At 47.0% G+C, this 24750-nt stretch overlaps 1 protein-coding gene across 4 annotated transcripts; it reads left to right on the top strand.

The window, feature by feature from the left end:
• The first annotated feature begins 2834 nt into the window (after nt 1-2834).
• Nucleotides 2835-24396, top strand: LOC137357232 (phosphatidylinositide phosphatase SAC2-like). Of its 4 annotated transcripts, XM_068023403.1 has the most exons (17): nt 2835-3001; nt 3996-4052; nt 4876-5071; nt 5627-5806; nt 7132-7199; nt 8574-8698; nt 9376-9453; nt 11820-11940; nt 12515-12643; nt 13178-13295; nt 14610-14811; nt 15583-15654; nt 16029-16099; nt 18143-18271; nt 21819-21909; nt 22424-22534; nt 23151-24396. In XM_068023403.1, exons 1-17 carry the CDS (start codon nt 2888-2890, stop codon nt 24028-24030), a joined length of 2742 nt encoding a protein of 913 aa, XP_067879504.1. In that variant the 5' UTR covers nt 2835-2887; the 3' UTR covers nt 24031-24396. The 4 variants fall into 4 exon arrangements, with proteins under 4 accessions (XP_067879504.1, XP_067879506.1, XP_067879505.1 ...); XM_068023405.1 differs by lacking the exon at nt 5627-5806; XM_068023404.1 differs by lacking the exon at nt 12515-12643.
• The last annotated feature ends 354 nt before the right edge of the window (nt 24397-24750 follow it).

Here is a 24750-nt window from a genome sequence, read left to right as displayed (position 1 = left end):
GAAAATAAAATTTGAAGTGAGGAATGAGACTGCTGGGGTTTAAGCTGATGCCTGACATCAGCCTCCCCAATCCGAATCTAAATAATCCCCGTTCATAGACGGGGCGTTAATCTGCTGTGCCCTGTAGAGCCAGGAATTGCAGCCAATGGGGGAAGAGAAATGCAAGCAGATCCAATAGAGGAAGATGGAATGAGAGGGAGAGCTGCCAGCTATACACAGATTGGTATTGACACTTGTCAAAACTGGTGGACACCTCGGGCCCATGTACCAGGGTAAGGGGGCATCGAACAGGTGAACCTGAAGGGAAAAGGGAGAATGTACTGCCATTTGAAAATGGAGCAAGGAAGTGTATCTGTGATGTGTTCCTTGCTATTATTGTAGACTTAGAAAGCTTCCTGATCCTCATTCGACAGAAGGGCCTTGTTGGGACAGTTCTTGGGAGGCACAAGATGTATAAAATCACCAAGATAGCAGTGATACCACTGACTAAAGCTGAACCCTTGGACCTGAAACTTGAGGTAAAAATTTAAAATCTTATCACCAAACATCTGATTGATTTTAGCCCTCATTTATTGAAATGCATCTCTCCTTCAGTGCATGTCCCCACCTTGTGGTTAAGGTCCAGCTCCACACCCTCAAATGTTGATTGGGTGTCTGGATATTTGTTCAAAGTTAATTCTTTACTTTGTCATAGCCTTCATTGTGCCTGATTGTTCTAGCAAAGCCGACACTGGGCACCAAGCATTGCTGTTCAGCTTTAAGATCTAGTCTGGGTAGCATGACGTTGTCAGACCCAGGCTTTAGAATTTCTGCCAGGCCCTTAGCTGTCTGATGCCCTGCTTGGTGCTCAGTGTCAGGCCAGCAAGGGTTGGGTGTGTTGGTCGCTGCAAGGGTTTTAACCCCAGTGTGCTCCATTCTCATTGGGCGCAGGGTTAACAGTGGGGCCTCTAGGTATCAGGAGTTGAAGTTTGGTTTAGTTCCTGGTATCTCTCTCTTCCCTTCACCCCTCTGCTGGAGGCCATGCCTGCAACTGCCTTGATCCCCACATTTTGTACATCCATTCCCAACCCTCAAACTCTCTACTTTCCTCTCCTCCTTCAAAGCCACCTTTTGACCAAGCTTTTGGTGACCCTGCCCAACCTGTTTGTTTTGGCTTGGTGTCTGATTTTCTCCTCTTGCCTGTGTAAAGCTGAGGGTGATTTTTTTTTCTTCCCCTCAGTAACTCTGTCTCAAGCACTGAATAAATACAGATTGTTGCTGTTCCCTTTCGGGGAAAAGGTTTTTTTTTTTGAGGCGACGGAAACATTTCCAAAGGTTGCAACAGGAATGAATTAAATTGATGCAATTGGGCTATTGGGTGCAGCAAAGGCATCAGCTACACGGGGAGATACTGGTATGGAACACAGATCAAGTGGAAGCAAGCAATGAAATGGATGTGCAGAAACCCTTAAGGACTCAAAGCACTGTATGCTGAATGAACTCTGGGTGTTAGACCCACTTCCAACTTGCCCTATACATGGCAATCTAATGGTCACCTCCAACCCATAGGTTGTGGGCAAACTGATTGACATGAATATGGGGCTGAGACATAGTCTGATTGGTCCATTGTGTGGAAGCACCACTGATTTCTGCCTGAAATAAAGCTCGCCCCAAACGTCTAGTGAGGTGGATCTCCGGTGGTAAGCTAGCAAATGTTTCTCCCTGATTTCCCATAAATAAGGCGGGAAGGGAGGGATGGGAAATGAAAATTAGCCCCCACGGTAAGTCACCCCAGGGTTAAATGGCAGCTGTGTAACTGTCTTTTTAATTCCAGTTTTGCACGACACATCAGAGGCTTTCTCCAGACTATCCTGGCACTGTCTTTCAGAAGAGGATTCCTGAAGCTCCTTCTCCCAAGCGACTGGTAAGCTACTGTTCATCTCTCCGTTCTCTTTGTTACTTTTCCTCCTGCCATCTCCCATTGCCATGCATCGCCCCTTGGGAAATGAGCCACTCGCGGCCTTGGCACCCGCACCTCTGTGACCCTTGGTGACCCTCCTTCCTCGGCAGTCAGGAAATAGCTTTGACAATCCAGTGTTCTTCCTCCTCCTGATACTGTAGCTCATGTGGCCAAAGCAGCTGGGCCTGGCTTCATATCCCAGTGGTGCCTGCTTCATCTCTAATGTGCTTGTTCTCCTAATTGGGCTGGTGCTATTTTGCATGGCTCAGAAGGTCGTGGGTTCAAGTCCCCCTCCTGAGACTTCAGCGCAGAAATAGAGGCCGACACTCCCTGTGCAGTACTGAGGGGGTTCCACAAGACCAGGCAGAAAAATGGAACTCTGCTGTCATTTGCGTTCTGGATAATCTGGTCATTATCACATTGCTGTTTGTGGCAGCTTTCTGTGTACTGCTTTGCTGCTGCATTTCCCACATTACAACAGTGACTGAACTTCAAAAGGACTTCACGGGTTGCGGTCATGAAAAGCGTGACATAAATGCAAGCTTTTTCTTTCTCTAGTTTCCTGCCTAAAATCCCATTTTTCTGCCTCTTTCGATGGAATCGTTGGTTGTTATGGTCGATAAAAAGACCAAGCAGAAAGTTGGCTGCAATCTCACCTCCAGCTTACCTCCTGTTTGATTTTAGCCTTGGCAGGAGGTGGTATGTGAGAGCAGATATAAAAAAAATGAGGAGCCAACACTGACATGGATGAAACATTTGCCTATGAATGGATTGCTGGTGCAGTAACCTAATCTCTGCAGCAACTTTCCCCCACGATCTCGCTCATGATATCACCGCCATCGGTTTTGTTCAGTTCCTCGCTCGGCTGGACTAACCCCTGCAGTTTCTGTCCACTAGTTCACGGGCGAAGAGAAGCTGGAACGCCGTCTGTTGGAAGAGCTCGTCAATATGTTCACCAATTCTGACTCCTTCTACTACAGCCTGACGTACGACATCACAAATTCCGCACAGCGGCAGAGCGTTAATGTGAAAGACAAGGAAGGGTCACCGCCATGGTCAAGGGTCAGAGAATGATTATTATCTCGTGCCTGTGTCCCCCAGCATGTGGGCTTGTCCATTTACCGAGTGACCCATCCAGCGTGGGCACAGTCATTCCAGAGCAAAGGCCCCACTCTGATTCCCCCACCCCGTAATCTCCCTGATTGCTTTTGTTTCATTTTCGGCAGTCTGCTGTTAAGAGCTCGGGTGGGTAAGAGGATCTTGCAGTGAGGAAAAGGGCCATTCTGTCTCCGAGGCCATGGGTTTGAGCCACATTTCAGAGCTTTAAGCCTGTAGCCTGAGCCGTACGACACTGTCAGAGCGGTTGTCTTTCAGACGTGATGTTGAACCGAGGTTCCATCACCATCCCTATGTTAGTATTTCAAAGCGGAGCAGTGGAGTTTACCCCAGTATCCTGACCAATATGTACTACTCAGTGAGGGCCTGAATAAACAGACAAACACTCTTTAAACCCATTGCCGTTTGTGATTTCTGCTCTGTGCAGATTGACAACTGCATTTGCCGACATAACAACTTGGACGAAACTTTGCAAGTAATTTATTGGCCGCAAAACATTTTGAGCCATGTAAAAAAAAAAAGCAAGTTTTTTTTCTTCCTCAGCAAGCCCAGTTCCTCCTCCATTCAGATAGAATCTTCTCAACCCATGTCTCTCGGGTACGTTGGGCACAAATACGCCCTGGTCTCCCAAAAGAATTCTCCTAAATCTCCTGCTGAATGCTGGCCTACTGCTCAGCGCAAAGCAAGCCTCCTTGAGTCACGAGAGAGCAGGAGGGAAGCAACAGGCAGAGCACGAGTCAACGTCGGAGAGAGATTCACCAGCTTACTTGCTCTCCCACACCTCGCGAAGCAAAGGTTAGCGACCTGCCAGCTCACCAGCGGTTAGTGTTAGCCCAGAGGTCCAAGACTGGGCCGGGAGGGGAGGGTGAAGCATGTAGGAAACCAGTTGTGCCATTGAAAGGAAGATTCTCTAAAATGTCCGCATTTCTGTTTTATTTAGGTTGATGATAGATTTTTCTGGAATAAGTATATGATTCGAGACCTGCTCGAAGGAAAGGTAGGATTGGTGCTCTGTCTGTGCATGCTAGTTTCTATCCTGTGTGTGTGTCTTGGTGCTTGTTTTACCTCTGACAGCACATTTCAAGTGCCATGAGATCTGCTGCCTAGTCTATATTGGAGCATGTGGTTTTGTGGCCTGCCCCTTTAAGGTCAGATAGTCTAATTACTGGAAATCCCAAGGTGAGTCATGTTATTCCTGGCAGGAAGGGGAAGTTTGCAGATTGGCAGTGGTGCCAGGTCCGCAGAGCCTTTTACTTCAATAATTCTTGACCCTTCACATGTATGTCGAGATGATGAATGTCAGCAGGCTATTGAACAAGAGAATGCAGCACAACCTAATCCATTGGGCACTTCCAAGAGGGAGCTGCAGCCCTGCTGGACCTCCTCACACTCTTTCTCCCCGCCCCCACCCCCCCACAAATCACTGGTCCAACATACTGAAACCAGCCCAAGCAACCTTGGCTGAGCTGAACCAACCCAGGCCAGGGATTGAACCTGGACTTTGTCCTCTGTGATTCAGTGCTCAGTCTGGCTTGGGTCATCATGTGTGGGACACGCATTCATTTTTAGCCAGCATATTATGAACTTTGTCTACCCCCATCGTCCCCCCTCCCCGTATCCTCCACCATTTACCCCTTCCATTCATCCCATCCCCTTAATCCCTTCCATTCATCCCCTCCCCTTCATCTCTCCCCCATTTACCCCCTCTTCATCCACCTCCCTTTTAACCTCCCCCGACTTCTCCCCTTTATTCTCCTTCTTTTCACCCCTCTTTCCCATTCTGACTCTTGACGGATCTTGTATTTTCCATTCCCCTGCAGAATGCAATGGCCAAGCAGTGGATCATCCCAATCATTCAGGGCTTTGTACAGATGGAGGAGATACACATTCGACTCTCCAAGTACCTGCACGAGGAGACCCCCCTCTCTGATCTTAAAGTGCCTGAGAATCTCCTGGCCTCGTCAGATTCCAAATTCCTGCTGGTCCTCATCTCCCGAAGAAGCAGATACCGAGGAGGTAGTCTAGTATTCCCTACAAGCACACCGAACTGAATCACCACACAGGGAAACACTGAAGCATTTACTTATATCCATCGCTCGCTCTTGCTCTCTCCTTCCTTGTTGGGTGATTTCATGCTGGCAGGAGTGATATTTTATGTAGAGTTCCTAGGCATGAAAACAAAATGCTGGAAATACTCAGCAGGTCTGGCAGCCTGTGTGGAGAGGGAAACAGTTAACATTTCAGGTCAATGACCTTTCATCAGAACAGGCCATTTCTAGCTGTTCGTAGGTTTGCTGGCTCCCAGCTCTCGTTTGAACAGTGCCAACAGGGGCTGATGAAGCTGACATGCTTATGAAAAATAGATGGTTGACAACTATAAATTACCTCACTGTGGTAATAGTCTCTGGGTGGTCCTGTGCCCAACACACTTTCTCTCGTCCAGTTGTGCTCCTATTTTACATCAGGATACAAGAAGGGCAAAGTGGTTCCACTGACCTCACTCTGCTTTCAGTTAGAATAACAACTGCAATGGAATAATTAATAAGCTGTCTCCCTCCCATTGGTCTACAGGGATGCGGTACAAACGCAGAGGGGTTGACAGCGATGGAAACGTGGCCAATTATGTGGAGACTGAGCAGTTGATTTACAGTGGAGACAACATCATGTCCTTTGTCCAAATCCGAGGATCGATTCCCGTTTTCTGGAGCCAGCAAGGTTATCGATACAAACCCCGCCCTAAACTGCACAAGAGTAAGTTAGGAGTGCAGGCTGAGCTGGTCAGGAAGCCTCCCGATCCCAGCTATTGCTATCAGCCAGTCGAACCCCAATAAAGGAGGAATGGAGACAAAGGCAGCAGCTTCCTCTGCTCAAGGTGCTAAACCTAGGAAACTGAGGAGCACAACAAGGCCAACTGGTCTGTCAAGCTTGTCCCACAACATGATGGCTAACTGCAACATAACTGAATCCTTCCTCCCTTTCCCCTCCCCACTGCAGCCATGTAATCTCCTGGGACAGGCAAACCCAGGGCCAAGGTACTATGGAGAATTCCCCTCAGGTGGTTGAATCCAGTCCAGATCACAAGTGCCAAGTGTTAGTTACACAGGTGCCTATATGATCCCATCTCTGCCCCAGCCCAGTTCCCTCTTAAAAGGTAGAGAAACACACAAAGCCGGGCTATTTAAAACCAATTCCGTGCTGGGTGCCACAAGCAGGAATTTCAGGTCCTCGAAACAGACCAGCAATTCCTGCACCTAGTGTAAATCCAGCTTCTGGAGTGAGCTGCAGGAGGAATGAAGTGCTGAGACGTCACAAGGGAAAGTGCCCTGCTACGTCTTTTGCTGCATTTTCTTTTTGGGTTTTGCCTTTTCTGCACCTGCAGGGTTTTTGGTTTCAATGTTTCACCTGCTGTGTGGTTTTTAAATACAACACGGATTGAAACTGTGAAATACCCGTCTTTCTGCTGCCTGAGGTGGGCTGAACCCAACTCTCAAGCTACTGTGAAGGCCAACTGGCTCAAATTTGATAGGTTTATTTATTTATTTAGAGATACAGCACTGAAACAGGCCCTTCGGCCCACCGAGTCTGTGCCGACTAACAACCACCCATTTATACTAACCCTACAGTAATCCCATATTCCCTATCACCTACCTACACGAGGGGCAATTTACAATGGCCAATTTACCTATCACCTGCAAGTCTTTGGCGGTGGGAGGAAACCGGAGCACCCGGCGGAAACCCACGCGGTCACAGGGAGAACTTGCAAACTCCGCACAGGCAGTACCCAGAATCGAACCCGGGTCCCTGGAGCTGTGAGGCTGCGGTGCTAACTACTACGCCACTGTGCAAAAGAGCAAGTGGGAAAAGTGTTCAACTGGTGAGATTGCTAGTTCTACAATGCATTTGGAGCTGAGTAATGGAGAGATCATCACTCTACATCTCGACCAGCAATAACATCATGGATCCAGATGCTCAAACCTCACCAAAACACTCATTTTAAATCAAGGTTATCGTTTGTTTTATATGAACGGGAGTGAATGTAAATCTTCAAATTAAACATTTGCTTTCTTCTTGAGCAGGTGATCAAGAAAACAAACTTGCTTTTAAGGCCCACTTTGAGGAACAGTTCAGGATTTACAATAAAGAGGTTTGTTGGCTTTTTAAAGTTTCAGTTCCTGGTGACTTTTTCATCTTTTAACTTCATGTTCAATGCTTTTCCCTCCTGTTTCAATTCAGAATTTGTATGAGCCCAAAGGAAGGTGATTACCTGGAATGGATTTTTTAGGGAGGTGATCAAAAAACAAAGACTTGCATTTTTATAACATCTTTCACATCCTCAGGATTCCCCAAAGCACTTTACAGTCAATGAAGTACCTTTGAAGTGTAGTCGCTGGCTGGCAGGTTTGCTACATGACAACAATTTGCACACAACAAGATCCCACAAACAGCAATGTGATAATGACCAGATTATCTGTTACAATGATGTTGATTGAGGGATTAATATTGGCTGGGACACTGAAGATAACTCCCCTGCTCCTCTTGGAAATAGTGCAGACAGGGTCCCAGTTTAACATCTCATCCAAAAGCCAGTTTTCTTTTTATTCTTGCATGGGATCTGGGCATCGCTGGCTAGGCCAGCATTTGTTGCCCATCCCTAATTGTCCTGGAGAAGGTGGTGGTGAGCTGCCACTGCGGTCCACTTGGGTTAGGTACACCCACAGTGCTGTTAGGGAGGGAGTTCCAGGATTTTGATCTGATCTGAAAGACGGCACCTCTAACAGTGCAGCACTCCCTCAGTACTACACTGGAGTGTCAGCCTTCATTTTTGTGCTCAAGTCCTGGAGTGGGACTTGAACCCACAACCTTGTGACTCAGGCGAGAGTGCTACCAACTGAGCCAAGGCTGACACAGATGTGATCAAAGAGCTAACACCAGGATTTTCAAGAGCTTGTTCGACTGGCACATGGTAGATAGTCGGTCGAGCGATGGAAGTAACAACTTGTCCATTCATTTTTTGGACTGGGCCTGTTCCGATGGCTCAGAATGGTGGTGTCTTGTTTAAATTGTTCTGTTCCTAATCTCAAATCAAGAAGAATTCCTCCGAGGTTCTGAGGTTATACCTCAAGTTCCCTTTACCTCCAGTCATGGATCTCCCGATGGCTCCTGGAGACTCATGGACTATCGCATTTTTTTTTATTTTCCCCATCCTTCCTGATTCTCTCCCTTCTTCCACCTTGACTGGCAAAGGAATGATCACATTGGTAGGCTCAGTAAGGTGGCCAGAGCCTATGTTAAGCTTTTCAGGAGAAGAGGAAAAATGGAACTTTGCACTTTGAATTTGACCTTACTGAGAGTTTAGATCCTATAAGGTGTTTTGAGTATGGAATTAGATTGATCCCAGATCTCTCACGGTCCATGGTGTAATTTTTTGATGTGACCTGACTCTTGGTTAATTGACACCCTCATCCCTCCTAGCCGTGTGATTCTGGGTGAGTGTTAATTGGCTATGTGTTTACGATAGGTTATCATCAATCTCGTGGATCATACAGGCCAAGAGAAGCTGATAGGAGACGCCTACCTTAGGCAGGTTGAGATGCTCAATGATCGCCGCATCATTTACGTGTCGTTTGATTTCCACCAGCAGTGGTAAGAGTATAATACTCCAAAGCTCAAGCCCCCTCTCTCTCTGTCCCTTTCTTCCTCCCCGCCATTGACTGTTTGCAATCTGCACTACTCACTTGCTTATGCTGCTTGATGTTTGCGGGTTGGCGGGCTTGGAGAGGGCTGCCCTTAGCGTTGGTTTCTCATTGGTGAATAAATCAAATATCACACCCCAAGATCTGTATTAGCAGCTTGACATCAGTGGTGAGCATGGATTTAAACTTCAGTCTGGCATTGCCCAAATTGGCATCAATCTTGGGCACTCAATGTAAATTCCAAGGATGAGTTGTGGCTGCCCATGTGCTTCAGGTTATCTTGCGTCATTTCCTATCCATCAATACAACGTGCACTGACCAGCTGAGTCGCTAGCCAAGCTTCTTCCTGGCCTTTGCCAGTCCCACTATGAGCTGCAGAATACCCGGGGCCATCGCCGATTTACATGCCAGACAGACGTGCTTGGTCTGTGATCAATGCCTGTCCGTCCTGGCATCAGTGAGAATTAGCAGCTAAAAAGTAACCTATTGAGATTATTCCATGCTTTTCCCCAAACATCCTGTCCTGCTCCCTGATTTCCTGCTCCCTTCAGAAAGACTTGTTGACTCTATTTTCCCCCTCTGTTCCCTCCATCAGCTGACTTGGATAACCGATTATTGTCTCCACAGTCAGGGCAGGAAGTTTGAAAATGTTGAGATCTTGATTGAAGGAATCCGTAACATCATCAATGACCTGAAGTGGTTCTGGTAAGCACAAGTCTTGTATTAACTGATCCAGCCCAGGATTCTGGCCTATTCTGGACCGCTAGCCATCTTTCATTCAGCAGGAAATCTTAGTCTTAAAGGAGAATTTCCCCTATTTTTTGCTAACCAATTTTTTTTTTTGCTATGTTTTAAAATGTCAGGTTCTCCACCATTATAGAATCTGCAGTGAGCCACAAAAATACACTGAGAGAACAAGCAGTGCTTTCTCACCATAGTTGAAGACCCTCAGAGCAGGCCTTGGGTTAGGGGTGGAAAATTTAACACTGAGCCCTGCTGCTGATTGCAGCCTTTCGCAGCAAGGTCTTATAGAGACATGGGCATCATTTGAGAACAGGACCGAACTCCGCTTTAATGGGTAAATAGCCTGCCCCTGCACTGACGACCTGGCAGGGATGCAAGCACTGGGGTGGGATGTGCCCAAACATGTTACTTGGCATGGGTTTTGTCCCTCCGCTCCCTAGGACACCTCTCCCAGTGCCCCTCACACATTTCTGTCCTGGTACCAGTTTGAGCGTGGTTGTGCTAGAAGGGTTTATGTTACACCCCCGGAAACATTTCCCCAGCAAGGGAAAAGGACTTCTTGATGTTGGAGAGCCATCAGCCAGGCACTCTGATAAGTCAAGTCACTCCAGTAGCAGAATGTTTAAAGGTAGCCTCTGCACTGTGGGTTTACTGTATGGGGTAATCTGCTCTTCCTTGATTTTCTTCTCACAGCTAGCTAACCTACAGCACGGTGTCTAGGATTGGGAATTTGGGGCTGAGGAGAGGCTTCTCACCGAGTTTCCCCTAACCCATGTACAAGGATGTCATCAAGGGAGTGAACAACTGAGATGTTACCAGCCTGTTGCTCATTCACTTGGAACACAGCAAAGGGAGGAGGCCATTTCGCCCCTCAAGCCTGTTAATGCTATGCAATGAGATCATGGCTGATCTATGACCTCACTCCATATACCCACCTTTGCCCATATCTCTGAATACCTTTGATTAACAACAAGCCACCAATCTCTCTTTTAAAAATTAACAATTGATCTCGCATCACTTGCTATTTGTGGAAGAGAGTTCCAAACTTCTCCCACCCTTTGTGTGTCGAAGTATTTCCTAATTTCACCCCTGTCAGGTCTGTCTGTCTATTTTAGACTATGCCTCCGAGTCCTAGAATCCCCAACCAGCAGAAATAGTTTCTGTCTACCTACCCTATCGGTTCCCCTTATTATCTTGTAAAGTTTGATCAAATCAATTAGAACATAAAAATTAGGAGCAGGAGTAGGCCATTTGACCCCTCGCGCCTCCTCCACCATTCCATAACATTATGGCTGATGTGATTGCAGCCTTAACTCCACTTTCCTGCCAACCCTTCCAAAACCCTTCACTCCCCTGTCGATCAAAAATCTGTCTAACTCAGCCTTGAATATAGACCCAGTCTTCACTGTTCTCTGGGGAAGAAAATTCCCAAGAAATTTCTCCTCATCTCCTTCTAAAAATGGACACCCCTTATTTTGAAACTGTGCCCCTTAGTTCTAGATTCACCCACAAGGGGGAAACATCTACCCTATCAAGACCCCTCAGAATCTGTGTTTCAATAAGATTACCTCTCAATCTTCAAAACTTCAATGACTATAGGCTTAACCTTTCCTCATAAAACAACACCTTCATCCCAGGGATCAGCCGAGTGAACCTTCTCGAAACAGCAAAAATCACCCCTTAACCTTCTAATTTCCAGAAAATACAACCCTAGTTTGTGTAATCTCTCCTCATAATTTAACCCTTGGAATCCAGGTATCTTTCTGGTAAACCTACACTGTGCTCCCTCCAAGGCCAATATATCCTTCCGAAGGTGTGGTGCCCAGAACTGTTCACCGTACTCCAGGTATGGTCTAACCAGGACTTTGTATAGCTCAAGCATAACTTGTATCCCCTTATATTCTAGCCTCATATCCATGACATTTAATTAGTGATATACCTGAACTCCCAAGTCACTTTAGATCTCTGCTGTTTCTAATTTTCACCATTTAGATAGTACCCTCACATTTTCCTATATTGAAATCTATTTGCTCCAGTTTTGCCCATTCAATTCATCTGTTAACATTGCTGCAATTCTATGCCTTCATCTACGCCATTTACAATGCCTCCTATCTTTTTACCATCAGCAAATATGGCTCCCTATCCCATCACCTAAGTCGTTGATAGATCTAGTGAATAGTTGAGGCCACTGTTGGTGGAACAGGGAACTTATCCCATTCCTGGTTTAAGCACCGTCCTCCAAGAATGGCCAGTGGTAGTGAACTTGGTGATCTGCCAATACTCTGTCAGTTCAGGATGAACCTTAGCCTTTTTATCACCTTCCACAGGTTGACTAAGGACAGGATGGTGATTGAGCAGGAGGGTGTAGCTCGTGTCAACTGCATGGACAGTCTGGATCGAACCAATCTTGTTCAAGCTGCCATCGCCCGGAAGATCCTGGAGCAACAAGTAAAGCAACCTACTCCCTTCCTCGCCTTCTTACCCTCTCGCCCCTCGACCGCTCATCCCTCATCCTTGCCATCTCATCCCCTGCCCCTCTCCGCCTCCTGAGAGTTTCTTGGAGCCAGCAGTTTGTAAAGGGCTGCTGGCACATGGAAAGGTCCATTCATTTTTGTGGTGGGGACTGGAATCATGGAGGAGAGCAGCCACAAGTGCAGATCTCCATCTGTACTGGGGTATCAAGGGTCACATTGACTCCCCCTGAGAATGTACTGCAGAATTTTCAGCAGGCTTGTGCTCTGGAATTGCCAGGAGTTGGGTAGAAACTGCTTCAACAAGTCACTTCAGGCAACTTTCATTCTGTCACTTGGAGCTGAATTTGACCTCTCACGCAAAGATGAAATGCCAGTGAGCTCCTATTCAGACCAGATATAATGCTCCAAACTCACTCGAGGTAGTTTTCCCCATCTGAGGTTATTTTAAACTCCAGTGCTGATTGTCCCACAAGAGGCTCACGAAACTGATGGTGAGCTTAAGGTAACATTTTCTAATCTCGTTCCACCTTTCTGGGCTTCTTCAACAGCTGAAGGTGCTGAAACATCTGCCCCAACACAGTTCTCTTCCCCAAAACATTCAAAGAATATTCCAGGGCATCTGGGCAAATAACGGGGACGCCATCAGCAAGCAGTACGCCGGTACTGCCGCCATGAAGGTAGGACCTCTCCTCACCGTCTGCTCTGAGTCAGAATAGGTGTCAAGGCCTCCCCTCCTCTTGCCCCTGATCAATACAGGCCTGGAACCTGATCCATGTTTAAATAAATCTCAGCTAAGGGACAGCCTCAAGGAGCAGAGAGAGAGTGAGAGAACCTGGTCCTCCATGCAGAATGACCTTTCGGAAAGCCTTTGTGCGTGTGTGTACGCGTGCGCACTGGACTGCAGTGGCGGCAGGATTGAACTGATATGCAACGCCCTCCATGGTCGACTGGCCTTCCACACCTCATTGGGCTCACGCACACAGCTGAGGCCTGTGAGACGACAATGCGAATCACTAGATGTTGTGGGTTGGTTGGGTGGTGGGGAGGGGGTTCACTCGTGTAGTGGCCAAAGTGTGACAAAATGCAAAGAATGCCCATTACACCTCCCATTCCTTACAAGACAGGCAGAGGGAGAAAGGAAAGAAAACAATAGGTTTTCACAGAAAGTATCCTTTTATTTAAGCTGAAGTGTCTTCTCTTTGTGTTATTAGAGTGAATTCACTCGAACCGGAGAGAGCAATTTATCTGCGATGATGAAAGACAGCTATAGATCTGCGAACAGATATTATCTCCATCACTTCAGGCACGCATACAGACAGGCTGTGATTGGTAAGAAAGTGTTTGTGACTTAAGGGCTCCCATTAAAGGTACACATTGGTGTAACATCACCTATTGAGCCCAGCTGGGCTCCTGGCAGTGCACCCTACTTTTCAGGAGCTCTTCGCATCAGAGCATCAAATTTCTCTGTCTGCACCAACAACAACAACCAGCAATTATGTAGCACCTTTTAACAAAGTAAAATGTTCCAAGGTGCTTCACAGGAGCATTATAAAGCAACATTTGGCACAAAACCACATAAAGGAGCTATTTGGGCAGGTGACCAAAAGCTTGGTCAACGAGATAGATTTTAAGGAGCAACTTAAAGGAGGAGAGAGAGGTAGAGAGACTGAAAGGTGTAGGGAAGGATTCCAGAGCTTGGGGCCCAGGCAGCTGATGGTGCAGCCGCCTTGCGTTATTTTGACCTTGGTTGTCCCTCTACACAAAGACGTTGAGATTCTGCACCCTGAAATATCTGGGGGTGCACAATGAGCAGAAGTGAAATGGTTGGGTGGTGTTTACTATGATTTCCCCCAAGTGTTGAGTTCCTGATCTTGAGTTGAGCTGATGTGGGTTTTGAGGGGACGGTGGGAGGTGTTAACTGGAGTTCAGGAATGTTCCCACAAGGAGACACTTGACGCACTTGTTCAGCGTCTAATGAGCAGTGACAGATCAGCGATGTAAGGGGCCTGTGAAGGGGAGCAAGGGGACAGAATATGAGCTTGGCTTCGCGCGATTAGATAGGTGTGGTAGAGTCCATGTTACGGTAGATGGTGCATCATCTGCAGAAGGAGAAGGCTACATAGTTTTTCCTTGTTAATTACTTTCTACCTGTTACTCGCTGACCCTTGTGGCATGCCCAGAGTCAAAAACATTTAAAAACTGCTTTGGACCATTCTGCACTGTTGTAAATGAAAGATGAGAGAAATAAATGTGTTTGTGTGAAATTAAGGCAATGGGAAGACCACCACCTACAAGTTCCTCTCCAAGCCACACACCATCCTGACTTGGAACTGTCTCTCCGTTCCTTCACGGTCGCTGGGTCAAAATCCTGGAACTCCCTTCCTAACAGCACTGTGGGTGTACCCACCTCACATGGACTGCAGCAGTTGAAGAAGGCAGCTCACTACCACCTTCTCAAGGGCAGTTAGGGATGGGTGGTGAATGCTGGTGCCCACATCATGAAGAGAATACAGTTTTTTAAACATGAGCTATCATTCTAAGTAGTTCCCAACATGAAATACTGATAGCACAACAAGTGCATGAGCACCCAGGGGTCAAAAAACAGACAGTGCTCATAATCCATGATCTCCTGTTTGTTCACAGATCTAATGCATGGTGTTCAAAGGACAAAGGATTTGCAAGCTCTCATCGGAAAGGAGAAGCCTGCAAAGGCTCTGCTCAAAAAGGAGCGGCGGAGACTGCTGAAGAAGGAAATGGAAACATTAATCCAGGCCTGCAGTTCACTCCTGATACCAAGTAGTGAGGAGTTCCTGGGAGGCTGGCTTTTTGTTGACTGTGGCCCAAGGTCTGTCATTGTTTTGAAGGGTTGAGTGTTTGGAGTTGTTAATACTTCTGCTCAGTGTGAGAAATCTGTTGAGAACTTTGTGCTAAGGATAAGGTCTTTAACACTGAGAGAATGTTATAACCTTCAGTCTGAGGGCTGGGTGCTGTGTGTACTAAATGTAACTGAGAGCCTCGTGCTGGCAGAGTATGTTCAACAGATGACTGTCCTAATAGTAACCCAGAGTTGTATCTAATGGCGGTAACAGAGAGGCAGAGAGCCCGAGAGCCCATTGTGTGGGTGGGGTAAATGGCAGGGAAACTGTTACAGTAAAGCATTGTATTGAGGCTGAGTTTCAGGAGATGTTGGGAGGAGAGTTAACAAGCCAGTGATGTAAGGTGCTGTTATACATCTCACCTAATCACATGCCAAAGGAAAGGGACATAAATTAAGCAAATAAGTGGCCAGAAACAATGGAACCTGTTTTGTCATGTACTGTTCACTTGGGGCAGGAGCTGGAAAGCACTGTTGGTTTTGGAGTTTAATGAGTTTTAAAAGACAATTTTCCATCTGCTGTTTGAAGGGAGGTGCCAGTCTGTCGGTTTTGAATAGGTTAATGACTCTTAACATAACAGACAGAGAAATGTTGGGTATTGATCTGCTGATTGTGCCAATCATAAATTCTCAACTCAGATGTCGTCATGATGTCAGAAGAATTGGATGCATTACATCTATGAAACATGTCCTCTATTGTACTCTTACCTGTTCTATTTTTCTATTTCTTTTGTGATCCAGATTGAAAGATGCATCGATCCAGGATCTGGATGTCATGCTTCTGCTCTCCAATCATGCATGCTATTTTGCCCAGTGAGTACTCTATTGTGAAGCACCTTAGTCGCTCCAATGCACTGTCTGAAAGGGCGGTGCAAGTAGATTGAGTGCAGCCTTTCAAAAGGCAATTGGATATATACTTGACGAAGAAATTTTTGCAGGGCTATGGGGAAACAGCAGGTGAGTGGGCCTAATTGGATAGCTCTTTCAAAGAGCCGCCACAGGAAGGATGGGCGGATTGGCCTTTGTCGTCATTTATGGCACAGAAGGAGGCCATTTGGCCCATCAAATCCATCGGTACTGAATCATTCTATCATTCTACACATGGTCCTAAATTTGTTGAATAGATGTAGATAAGAAGGAGTTCACCTTGGTTTCGTCAATTCTGACATCATTTACCTTCTTTACAGCATTGACCAAGATTCTGAAGTCAGCCATTACCGGCGGATAAGTCTGGAGAAGATTGACAAGATTGTAATTGGTAAAAAAAAAATGCTGCCTAAATCTCTTGTCAATCTGTCACTGTTAGAATTGCAACACTGAATTGGGAAGGGTAGGCAAACAGAAACCAGCATGTGAGTGCGAAAGATGAGGCTGAAGCACTTGCATCTATCTTCAGCCAGAAGTGCCGAGTAGATGGTCCATCTCCGCATCCTCCTGTGGTCCCCTGCATCACAGATGCCAGTCTTCAGCCAATTTGATTCACTCTATGTGATATCAAGAAATGACTGAGCACCCTGCATACAGCAAAGGCTATTGGCCCTGACAACATCCTGGCTCTGCTGCTGAAGACCCGTGCTGCAGAACTAGCCACTCCCCTAGCCAAGCTGTTCCAGTACAGCCACGACACTGGCATCTACCCGGTAATGTGAGAAATTGTCCAGGTCTGACCTGTACACAGAAAGCAGGACAAGTCCAACCTGGCCAATTACCACCCCATCAGTCTACTCCCAAATATCAGCAAAGCGATGGAAGGTGTCATTAACAGTGCCATCAAGCAGCACTTACTCAGCAATAACCTGCTCAGTGACACTCCGTTCTCAGTTCTTCTAGGGCCACTCAGGCTCCTGACCTCATTACAGCCTTGGTCCAAACCAAGATGAATTCCAGAGGTGAGGTGAGAGTGACTGCCCTTGACATCAAGGCTGAATATGGTATCAAGGAATCATAGCAAAATTGAAGTCAATGGGAATCCAGGGGAAAACTCTCCACTGGTTGGAGTCATGCCTAGCACAAAGGAAGATGGTTGTGGTTGTTGGAGGGCTTTGCCAGCGATGCCCACATCCCATGAAGGAATAGAACAAAATACTGTGACTACAAGAGCAGGTCAGAGGCTAGGAATTTTGCATTGAGTAACTCACCTCCTGACTCCCCATTGCCTGTCCACAATCGACAAGGTACAAGTCAGGAGTGTGATGGAATACTCTCCGCTTGCCTGGATGAGTGCGGCTCCAGCAACACTCAAGAAGCCCGACACCATCCAGGACAAAGCAGCCCACTTGATTGGCACCCCATCTACAAAAATTCACTCCCTCCACCACCGATGCACAGTGGCAGCAGTGTGTACCATCTACAAGATGAACTGCAGCAACTCGGCAAGCCTCCTTCGACAGCACCTTCCAAACCCATGACCTCTACTACCTCGATGGACAAGGGCAGCAGATGCATGGGAACACCACCACCTGCAAGTTCCCCTCCAAGTCACACATGATCCTGACTTGGAACTATATCACCATTCCTTCACTGCCGCTGGGTCCAAGTCCTGGAACTCCCTTCCTAACAGCACTGTGGGTATACCTACACCACATGGACTGCAGCAGTTCAAGAAGGCAGCTCACCACCACCTTCTCAAGGGCAATTAGGGATGGGCAATAAATGCTGGCCTAGCCAGCGATGCCCACATCCCATGAATGACTATCTATCTGAAAAAAGATGTCCTTGGCATATTTTACAATAATTGAATGTATTAGTGTATCAACAACCGACCACCAGTACTAGCCATGAGGTTTGAATTATTTGGACATCTTTTCTCCTTTTAAAAGCATGAGTGTAATGTCAATGACTGTTGGAGAATTAGATAACAGACCCAAGTTCACCTCCATCCATCCTCCCACAGTCTAACTTACAAGTATTGAGCTTGGTTGCATTGCAGTTGGCAGCTGTGATCAATACAAGATGTTGCTGTTTTGGGCATCATTTTGGTTGATTTCTGTATGTGACAGTATTGTATGTTTGTGACAGGTGCATTACCCAGCTAGAGCCCTACACAAATGCTCTGAAAAGCACTTCCTGGTTTTCCGGTGGCCATCGAATGATGTTTCAGTTTTACTCTTTTAAACCAGTTGCTGACATGATTTGTACAAAGTGTAAATTCCTTGTCAAGCAGGCCTCTAGGATTGCTTGGCAACTGTGTGCTGATGTCTGTAGCCCATTCGGCATAAATAGGGCACTATTGGTGACTGACGAGGCCCCAGCAGGGGCCCCCCACTGTCTGTTTCGGCCTGACTATGTATTCTTCCACAAGGTCGTCAACCCATCACTGTGTCAAGGTCCAAGGCTTTTTATATGAGATTACATTACACCAGGGCAGGAAAAAGTGACAACTACTACACATTGAAAGCTGCAATTCAGACCCAGCAGGACACTAGCAAAGGTAAGGCCCCATGTGTTCCATTCTATTCAAGACTCTCACATTGATGAGCCTCTGCGTCCCAAACAGGAGGAAAAGAATCCAAAACTGTAACCTTGACAACTGCAAACATGTAATGTACGAAGTACACTTTAAATTGCCACTCAGTGCAAATAATTGTCACACCACACTCTGTTATAACACACTGCCTGTTACACCCCCACTCTCTGTTATAACACTCTCCCTGTTACACCCCCACTCTCTGTTATAACACTCTCCCTGTTACACCCCCACTCTGTTATAACACTCTCCCTGTTACATCCCCACTCTCTGTTATAACACACTCCCTGTTACACCCCCACTCTGTTATAACACTCTCCCTGTTACACCCCCACTCTCTGTTATAACACTCTCCCTGTTACACCCCCACTCTGTTATAACACTCTCCCTGTTACACCCCCACTCTGTTATAACTCTCTGCCTGTTACACCCTACTCTCTGTTATAACATTCTCCCTGTTACACCCTACTCTCTGTTATAACATTCTCCCTGTTACACCCTCACTCTGTTATAACACTCTCCCTGTTACACCCCCACTCTCTGTTAGAACACTCTCCCTGTTACATCCCCACTCTGTTACGTGCCCTCTCCCTGTTACACCCCCACTCTCTGTTCGAACACACTCCGTTACAGCCCCACTCTCTGTTATAACACTCTCCCTGTTTCATCACCACACTGTTACGTGCCCTCTCCCTGTTACAGCCCCGCTCTCTGTTAGAACACTCTCCCTGTTACAGCCCCACTCTGTTACGCGCCCTCTCCCTGTTACAGCCTCACTCTCTCTTATAACACTCTCCCTGTTACAGCCCCACTCTGTTACGCACCCTCTCCCTGTTACAGCCCCACTCTGTTATAACACTCTCCGTTACACCCTCACTCTCTGTTATAACACTCTCCCTGTTACAGCCCCACTCTCTGTTATAACACTCTCCCTGTTACACCCCCACTCTCTGTTATAACACTCTCCCTGTTACACCCCCACTCTCTGTTATAACACTCTCCCTGTTACACCCCCACTCTCTGTTATAACACTCTCCCTGTTACACCCCCACTCTCTGTTATAACACTCTCCCTGTTACACCCCCACTCTCTGTTATAACACTCTCCCTGTTACACCCCCACTCTCTGTTAGAACACTCTCCCTGTTACAGCCCCGCTGTCTGTTAGAACACTCTCCCTGTTACAGCCCCGCTGTCTGTTAGAACACTCTCCCTGTTACAGCCCCGCTGTCTGTTAGAACACTCTCCCTGTTACAGCCCCGCTGTCTGTTAGAACACTCTCCCTGTTACAGCCCCACTCTCTGTTATAACACACTCCCTGTTTCATCCCCACTCTGTTACGCACCCTCTCCCTGTTACAGCCTCACTCTCTGTTCTAACACTCTCCCTGTTACAGCCCCACTCTGTTACGCACCCTCTCCCTGTTACACCCTCACTCTCTGTTAGAACACTCTCCCAGTTACAGCCCCACTCTCTGTTATAACACTCTCCCTGTTTCATCCCCACTCTGTTACGCACCCTCTCCCTGTTACAGCCTCACTCTCTGTTATAACACTCTCCCTGTTACAGCCCCACTCTCTGTTATAACACTCTCCCTGTTTCATCCCCACTCTGTTACGCGCCCTCTCCCAGTTACAGCCCCACTCTCTGTTATAACACTCTCCCTGTTACAGCCCCACTCTCTGTTATAACACTCTCCCTGTTACAGCCCCACTCTCTGTTATAACACTCTCCCTGTTACACCCCCACTCTCTGTTATAACACTCTCCCTGTTACACCCCCACTCTCTGTTATAACACTCTCCCTGTTACAGCCCCGCTGTCTGTTAGAACACTCTCCCTGTTACAGCCCCGCTGTCTGTTAGAACACTCTCCCTGTTACAGCCCCACTCTCTGTTATAACACTCTCCCTGTTTCATCCCCACTCTGTTACGCACCCTCTCCCTGTTACAGCCTCACTCTCTGTTCTAACACTCTCCCTGTTTCATCCCCACTCTGTTACGCACCCTGTCCCTGTTACAGCCTCACTCTCTGTTATAACACTCTCCCTGTTTCATCCCCACTCTGTTACGCACCCTCTCCCTGTTACAGCCTCACTCTCTGTTATAACACTCTCCCTGTTACAGCCCCACTCTCTGTTATAACACTCTCTCTGTTTCATCCCCACTCTGTTACGCGCCCTCTCCCAGTTACAGCCCCACTCTCTGTTATAACACTCTCCCTGTTACACCCCCACTCTCTGTTATAACACTCTCCCTGTTACACCCCCACTCTCTGTTATAACACTCTCCCTGTTACACCCCCCACTCTCTGTTATAACACTCTCCCTGTTACAGCCCCGCTGTCTGTTAGAACACTCTCCCTGTTACAGCCCCGCTGTCTGTTAGAACACTCTCCCTGTTACAGCCCCACTCTGTTATAACACTCTCCCTGTTTCATCCCCACTCTGTTACGCACCCTCTCCCTGTTACAGCCTCACTCTCTGTTCTAACACTCTCCCTGTTACAGCCCCACTCTGTTACGCACCCTCTCCCTGTTACAGCCTCACTCTCTGTTATAACACTCTCCCTGTTACAGCCCCACTCTCTGTTATAACACTCTCCCTGTTTCATCCCCACTCTGTTAATCGCCCTCTCCCAGTTACAGCCCCACTCTCTGTTATAACACTCTCCCTGTTACAGCCCCACTCTGTTACGCACCCTCTCCCTGTTACACCCTCACTCTCTGTTAGAACACTCTCCCTGTTACAGCCCCACTCTCTGTTATAACACTCTCCCTGTTTCATCCCCACTCTGTTACGCGCCCTCTCCCTGTTACAGCCTCACTCTGTTATTTATTTTTTTAATTTTTTTAGAGATACAGCACCCAAACAGGCCCTTCGGCCCACCGAGTCTGTGCCGACCATTAACCACCCATTTATACTAATCCTATACTAATCCCATATTCCTACCACATCCACACCTGTCCCGATATTTCCCTACCACCTACCTATACTCGGGGCAATTTATAATGGCCAATTTACCTATCAACCTGCAAGTCTTTTGGCTGTGGGAGGAAACCGGAGCACCCGGAGGAAACCCATGCAGACACAGGGAGAACTTGCAAACTCCACACAGGCAGTACCAAGAATTGAACCCGGGTCGCTGGAGCTGTGAGGCTGCGGTGCTAACCACTGCGCCACTGTGCCGCCCTAACACTCTCTGTTACAGCCCCACTCTGTTACGCGCCCTCTCCCTGTTAGACCCCCACTTTCCGTTATAACACTCTCCCTGTTACACCCCCACTCTCTGTTATAACACACTCCCTGTTACAGCCCCGCTCTCTGTTATAACACTCTCCCTGTTTCATCCCCACTCTGTTACGTGCCCTCTCCCTGTTACACCCTCACTCTGTTATAACACACTCTGTTACAGCCCCACTCTCTGTTATAACACTCTCCCTGTTACATCCCCACTCTGTTACGCGCCCTCTCCCTGTTCCATCCCCACGCTCAGTCTGTTCAATGTTTTTCAGAAACTCTTCGGTCTATAGCAGAGACTGTTCAGATGGCCAAGAAAAATGCCACAGGTGTTGACCTTCCAGTGCGGGTTGAACACCAGCACCGGTGAGTTGGAAAGTGCCAGAACTGTCTGGGTGGTTTTGTGACTGTAGTCAGTCTTTTGGCAGCATTTGTCAGACATGGTGTTTTTCAGGGGAGAGGCTGGTAGGCGTGGGGGGGGGGCACTCTCCAGAATGATCAGATTATCAGGATTTTCTCCTGATTTGCTGCCTGTCTGTCTGCCAAAAGAGAAGGAAGAGAACTGTGTGATGCAATGTGTTGACATACTGTCTTTTCGCCCCTGGAGCCTGGTTGAGAACCCACCTCAACAACTTCAAGTGGGACACGTAGGATTGTCCACTTAGTGGGTAAGTGAAGAAGAAATATTTCCCTGATACCAAGCTTGGGACTTTGGAAGGCTGCAGGAGGAAGAGATGGCTATGAATGGCAATATGTTAGTGTTTTGGGATCCTAACAATGAAATGTGTCCAAACAGGAGACACTGCAATGCGATAATTCGTCTGAATGTTCAAGCAGTCCTGGAGTTGGCAGGATTCATTAATGTCGTCTTGTCCTGCAGATTTCGTATTGTAGAAGGTCTATGGGCACTGCTAGTCTCCTGTACGCACTTCCTCATGGCTGTTATTAATTCCATTGTCAAGGCATGTCAGCAAGGTGTGCTGAAAAACAGGTATGGTTCCTCAAAACTGCATCATCTGAGCAGACTAAAGTGTCAATTTCTTGTGTCTTCAACCGCGCGTGTGTCAGTAACTAGCTCCTTGGAAGATGACAGCATCCAGTGTTTAAATGGGTTTGAAAGGCCACCATGTTGTGCAGTGGTGAGGAAGATTGACTAAGGGTTAGGGTCTCCCAATCTTCTTCAAGGTCACCGTCCTAAAGTGATACAAACCAGTTATGTGCAAACTTCAACCTGCTCCACCCAGTTTGTGGGGATTTAGATGGTGTTTGTTGGAGTAGCACGAGAGATACATGAATTGGCCTCAGTGCTTCTGAGGGAGACAAAAATTGGATCCCTTCCCATTCTTGATTACTGCCCAGCCAATCTGCATGTGTGGCACTGGGTGAGGCAGCTTCAGGCTTGGTTACTTGGCACTCTTGATAGACAAGTGGTCACAGAGTAAATTTTCCGAGTTTGTGCTCCATGTCCATAGCTTCCGTCACTGTGAGTAACCGGGTCGGCAGTGAGGGGCATTTTGGGTGTGAGGCCATGGGCTGTCTCTTGATTCTGTTCTGAAGGCCTAGCATTTACAAAGAGACATCTGACCCTGCGTCTGTCTTTATTACAGGAAGGTCAACATGTCTTACAGGGACCTCATCGAAGCCTCGTCCAATATTCAGGGAATGCCTGAGCGGCTTCCAGCTTCCTTGTCACCTGACCAAGTCAATCCCACCTCTGGTCTCGTTGAATCCAGTGAAAGTGAGGTTTTATATGAGGCGGACCAAGAGATGGTTAAGGATCATGTGTTCTCAATCTACTTACCAAAAGATGGGATTCAGGTTTTGCAGGATTCTGTTAGTCCCAGCACGTTGAAGAGTGAGGCAGTTTCAAATGAAGTTTGGCACTTTATCCCGTCCAGCAGCTCTTGTAGCTCCCCGAGTTCAGATGGAGATGATCACTTCATTTCATCTCGCAGTACATCATCCTCCTCGTTTATATCTGATTGTGACTTAACAGTTATGGAGAGGTTACAGATGACTCGCGTTAGATTGAACGATGCCGAATTTAAAAATACCAGGAGCAATCAGCCACAGCATCCACTACTGCTTGCTGGATTTTCTGAGCGTGATGCCCTGCCATCAGTCAGAGGCTTGGGTTTACACGTTTCTGGCAAATATAGTAACAATCTACAGAACCAAAGCATGACATGTCAGGCGGCGGAGCAGAGTTTGCCGGGTGAGACTGCCTGCTCTTCCTGCGTATATTCTCCCAAGGTGGGCAAGGCTAGCCAAACCAAGAGCCCAGGAAAGCCTGCAAGGAACAGAGTGCCAGCTTTCCCCAAAGCCCTGCCCGCCCAGCAGTCCTTACTCCACGGGAGTAGGAGAGTGGTCAGCCCCAAAGTTCAAGGCAATATACAAGCTTTGCCCACTCGCCAGCAGCAAGTGAGACGTCAGAGTGAGGAGATGGAAGAGCCCAGGGAATCACCAGGGAGCAGCACCATGAGCTAAATGGGTCCAGGTACCGCCTGGGAAGGACAGTTTACTTATCCTTCATCCAATGCTTACCTTGTGCGATTTTTACAGTCATCCTGCCTTATCTGAGTGGTCACTCTATCCAACAATGTTAGTCCATTTCTGAGCGTGAATGGAGTACATTTAGTCTGTTCTTGTTCAGACTTCCAGACTGCTTCACTGTGTAAATGCATGTTAATACAGTTTTTATGGAATGAAGTTGACGTTTGGGTCATTACACATGTCCTGTTGCTGGGTAATTACAGCAACATGTACACATATATAAAGGATCTTCGAGGGACAATTGCAATGTGGAGATGCCAACTGTGGAATGTGTCTCCCTTCAGCTCCAAGTATGATCAGGAGTCCGATTGGTGAATTGCATTGATACAGAACACGCTTTCCATTTTTTTTTTTAATAAATATGTTTTATAGTAAAACTGGCTACCTTTTGTCATTTTAAGACTTTGTTTCAGTTTTTTTGCCAAAAAAATTAACTTTCTTGTACAATATTTCAACATTTCACCTTTTTTTATTTTCAAATCTACTTTGACATCAGTTGATCATTTCCCAGGATCGGTGTCTGTAATCTGTACGTTGAAAAAAAAATCACACCCAGTTCTAAACCTGCAATTTCAAAATCATTAAACAGGCTTCTGTTTGTATTTAAGTATGTATTTGCAATTCTCTTATTTAAAAGAAGAGGTTGTGCCTATT

The sequence above is a fragment of the Heterodontus francisci genome, chromosome 47 (assembly GCF_036365525.1).
Source record: "Heterodontus francisci isolate sHetFra1 chromosome 47, sHetFra1.hap1, whole genome shotgun sequence".
NCBI lineage: Eukaryota > Metazoa > Chordata > Chondrichthyes > Heterodontiformes > Heterodontidae > Heterodontus > Heterodontus francisci.
Note: the sequence above shows the minus strand (reverse complement) of the source record. Positions and strands in the feature narration are given on the sequence as shown.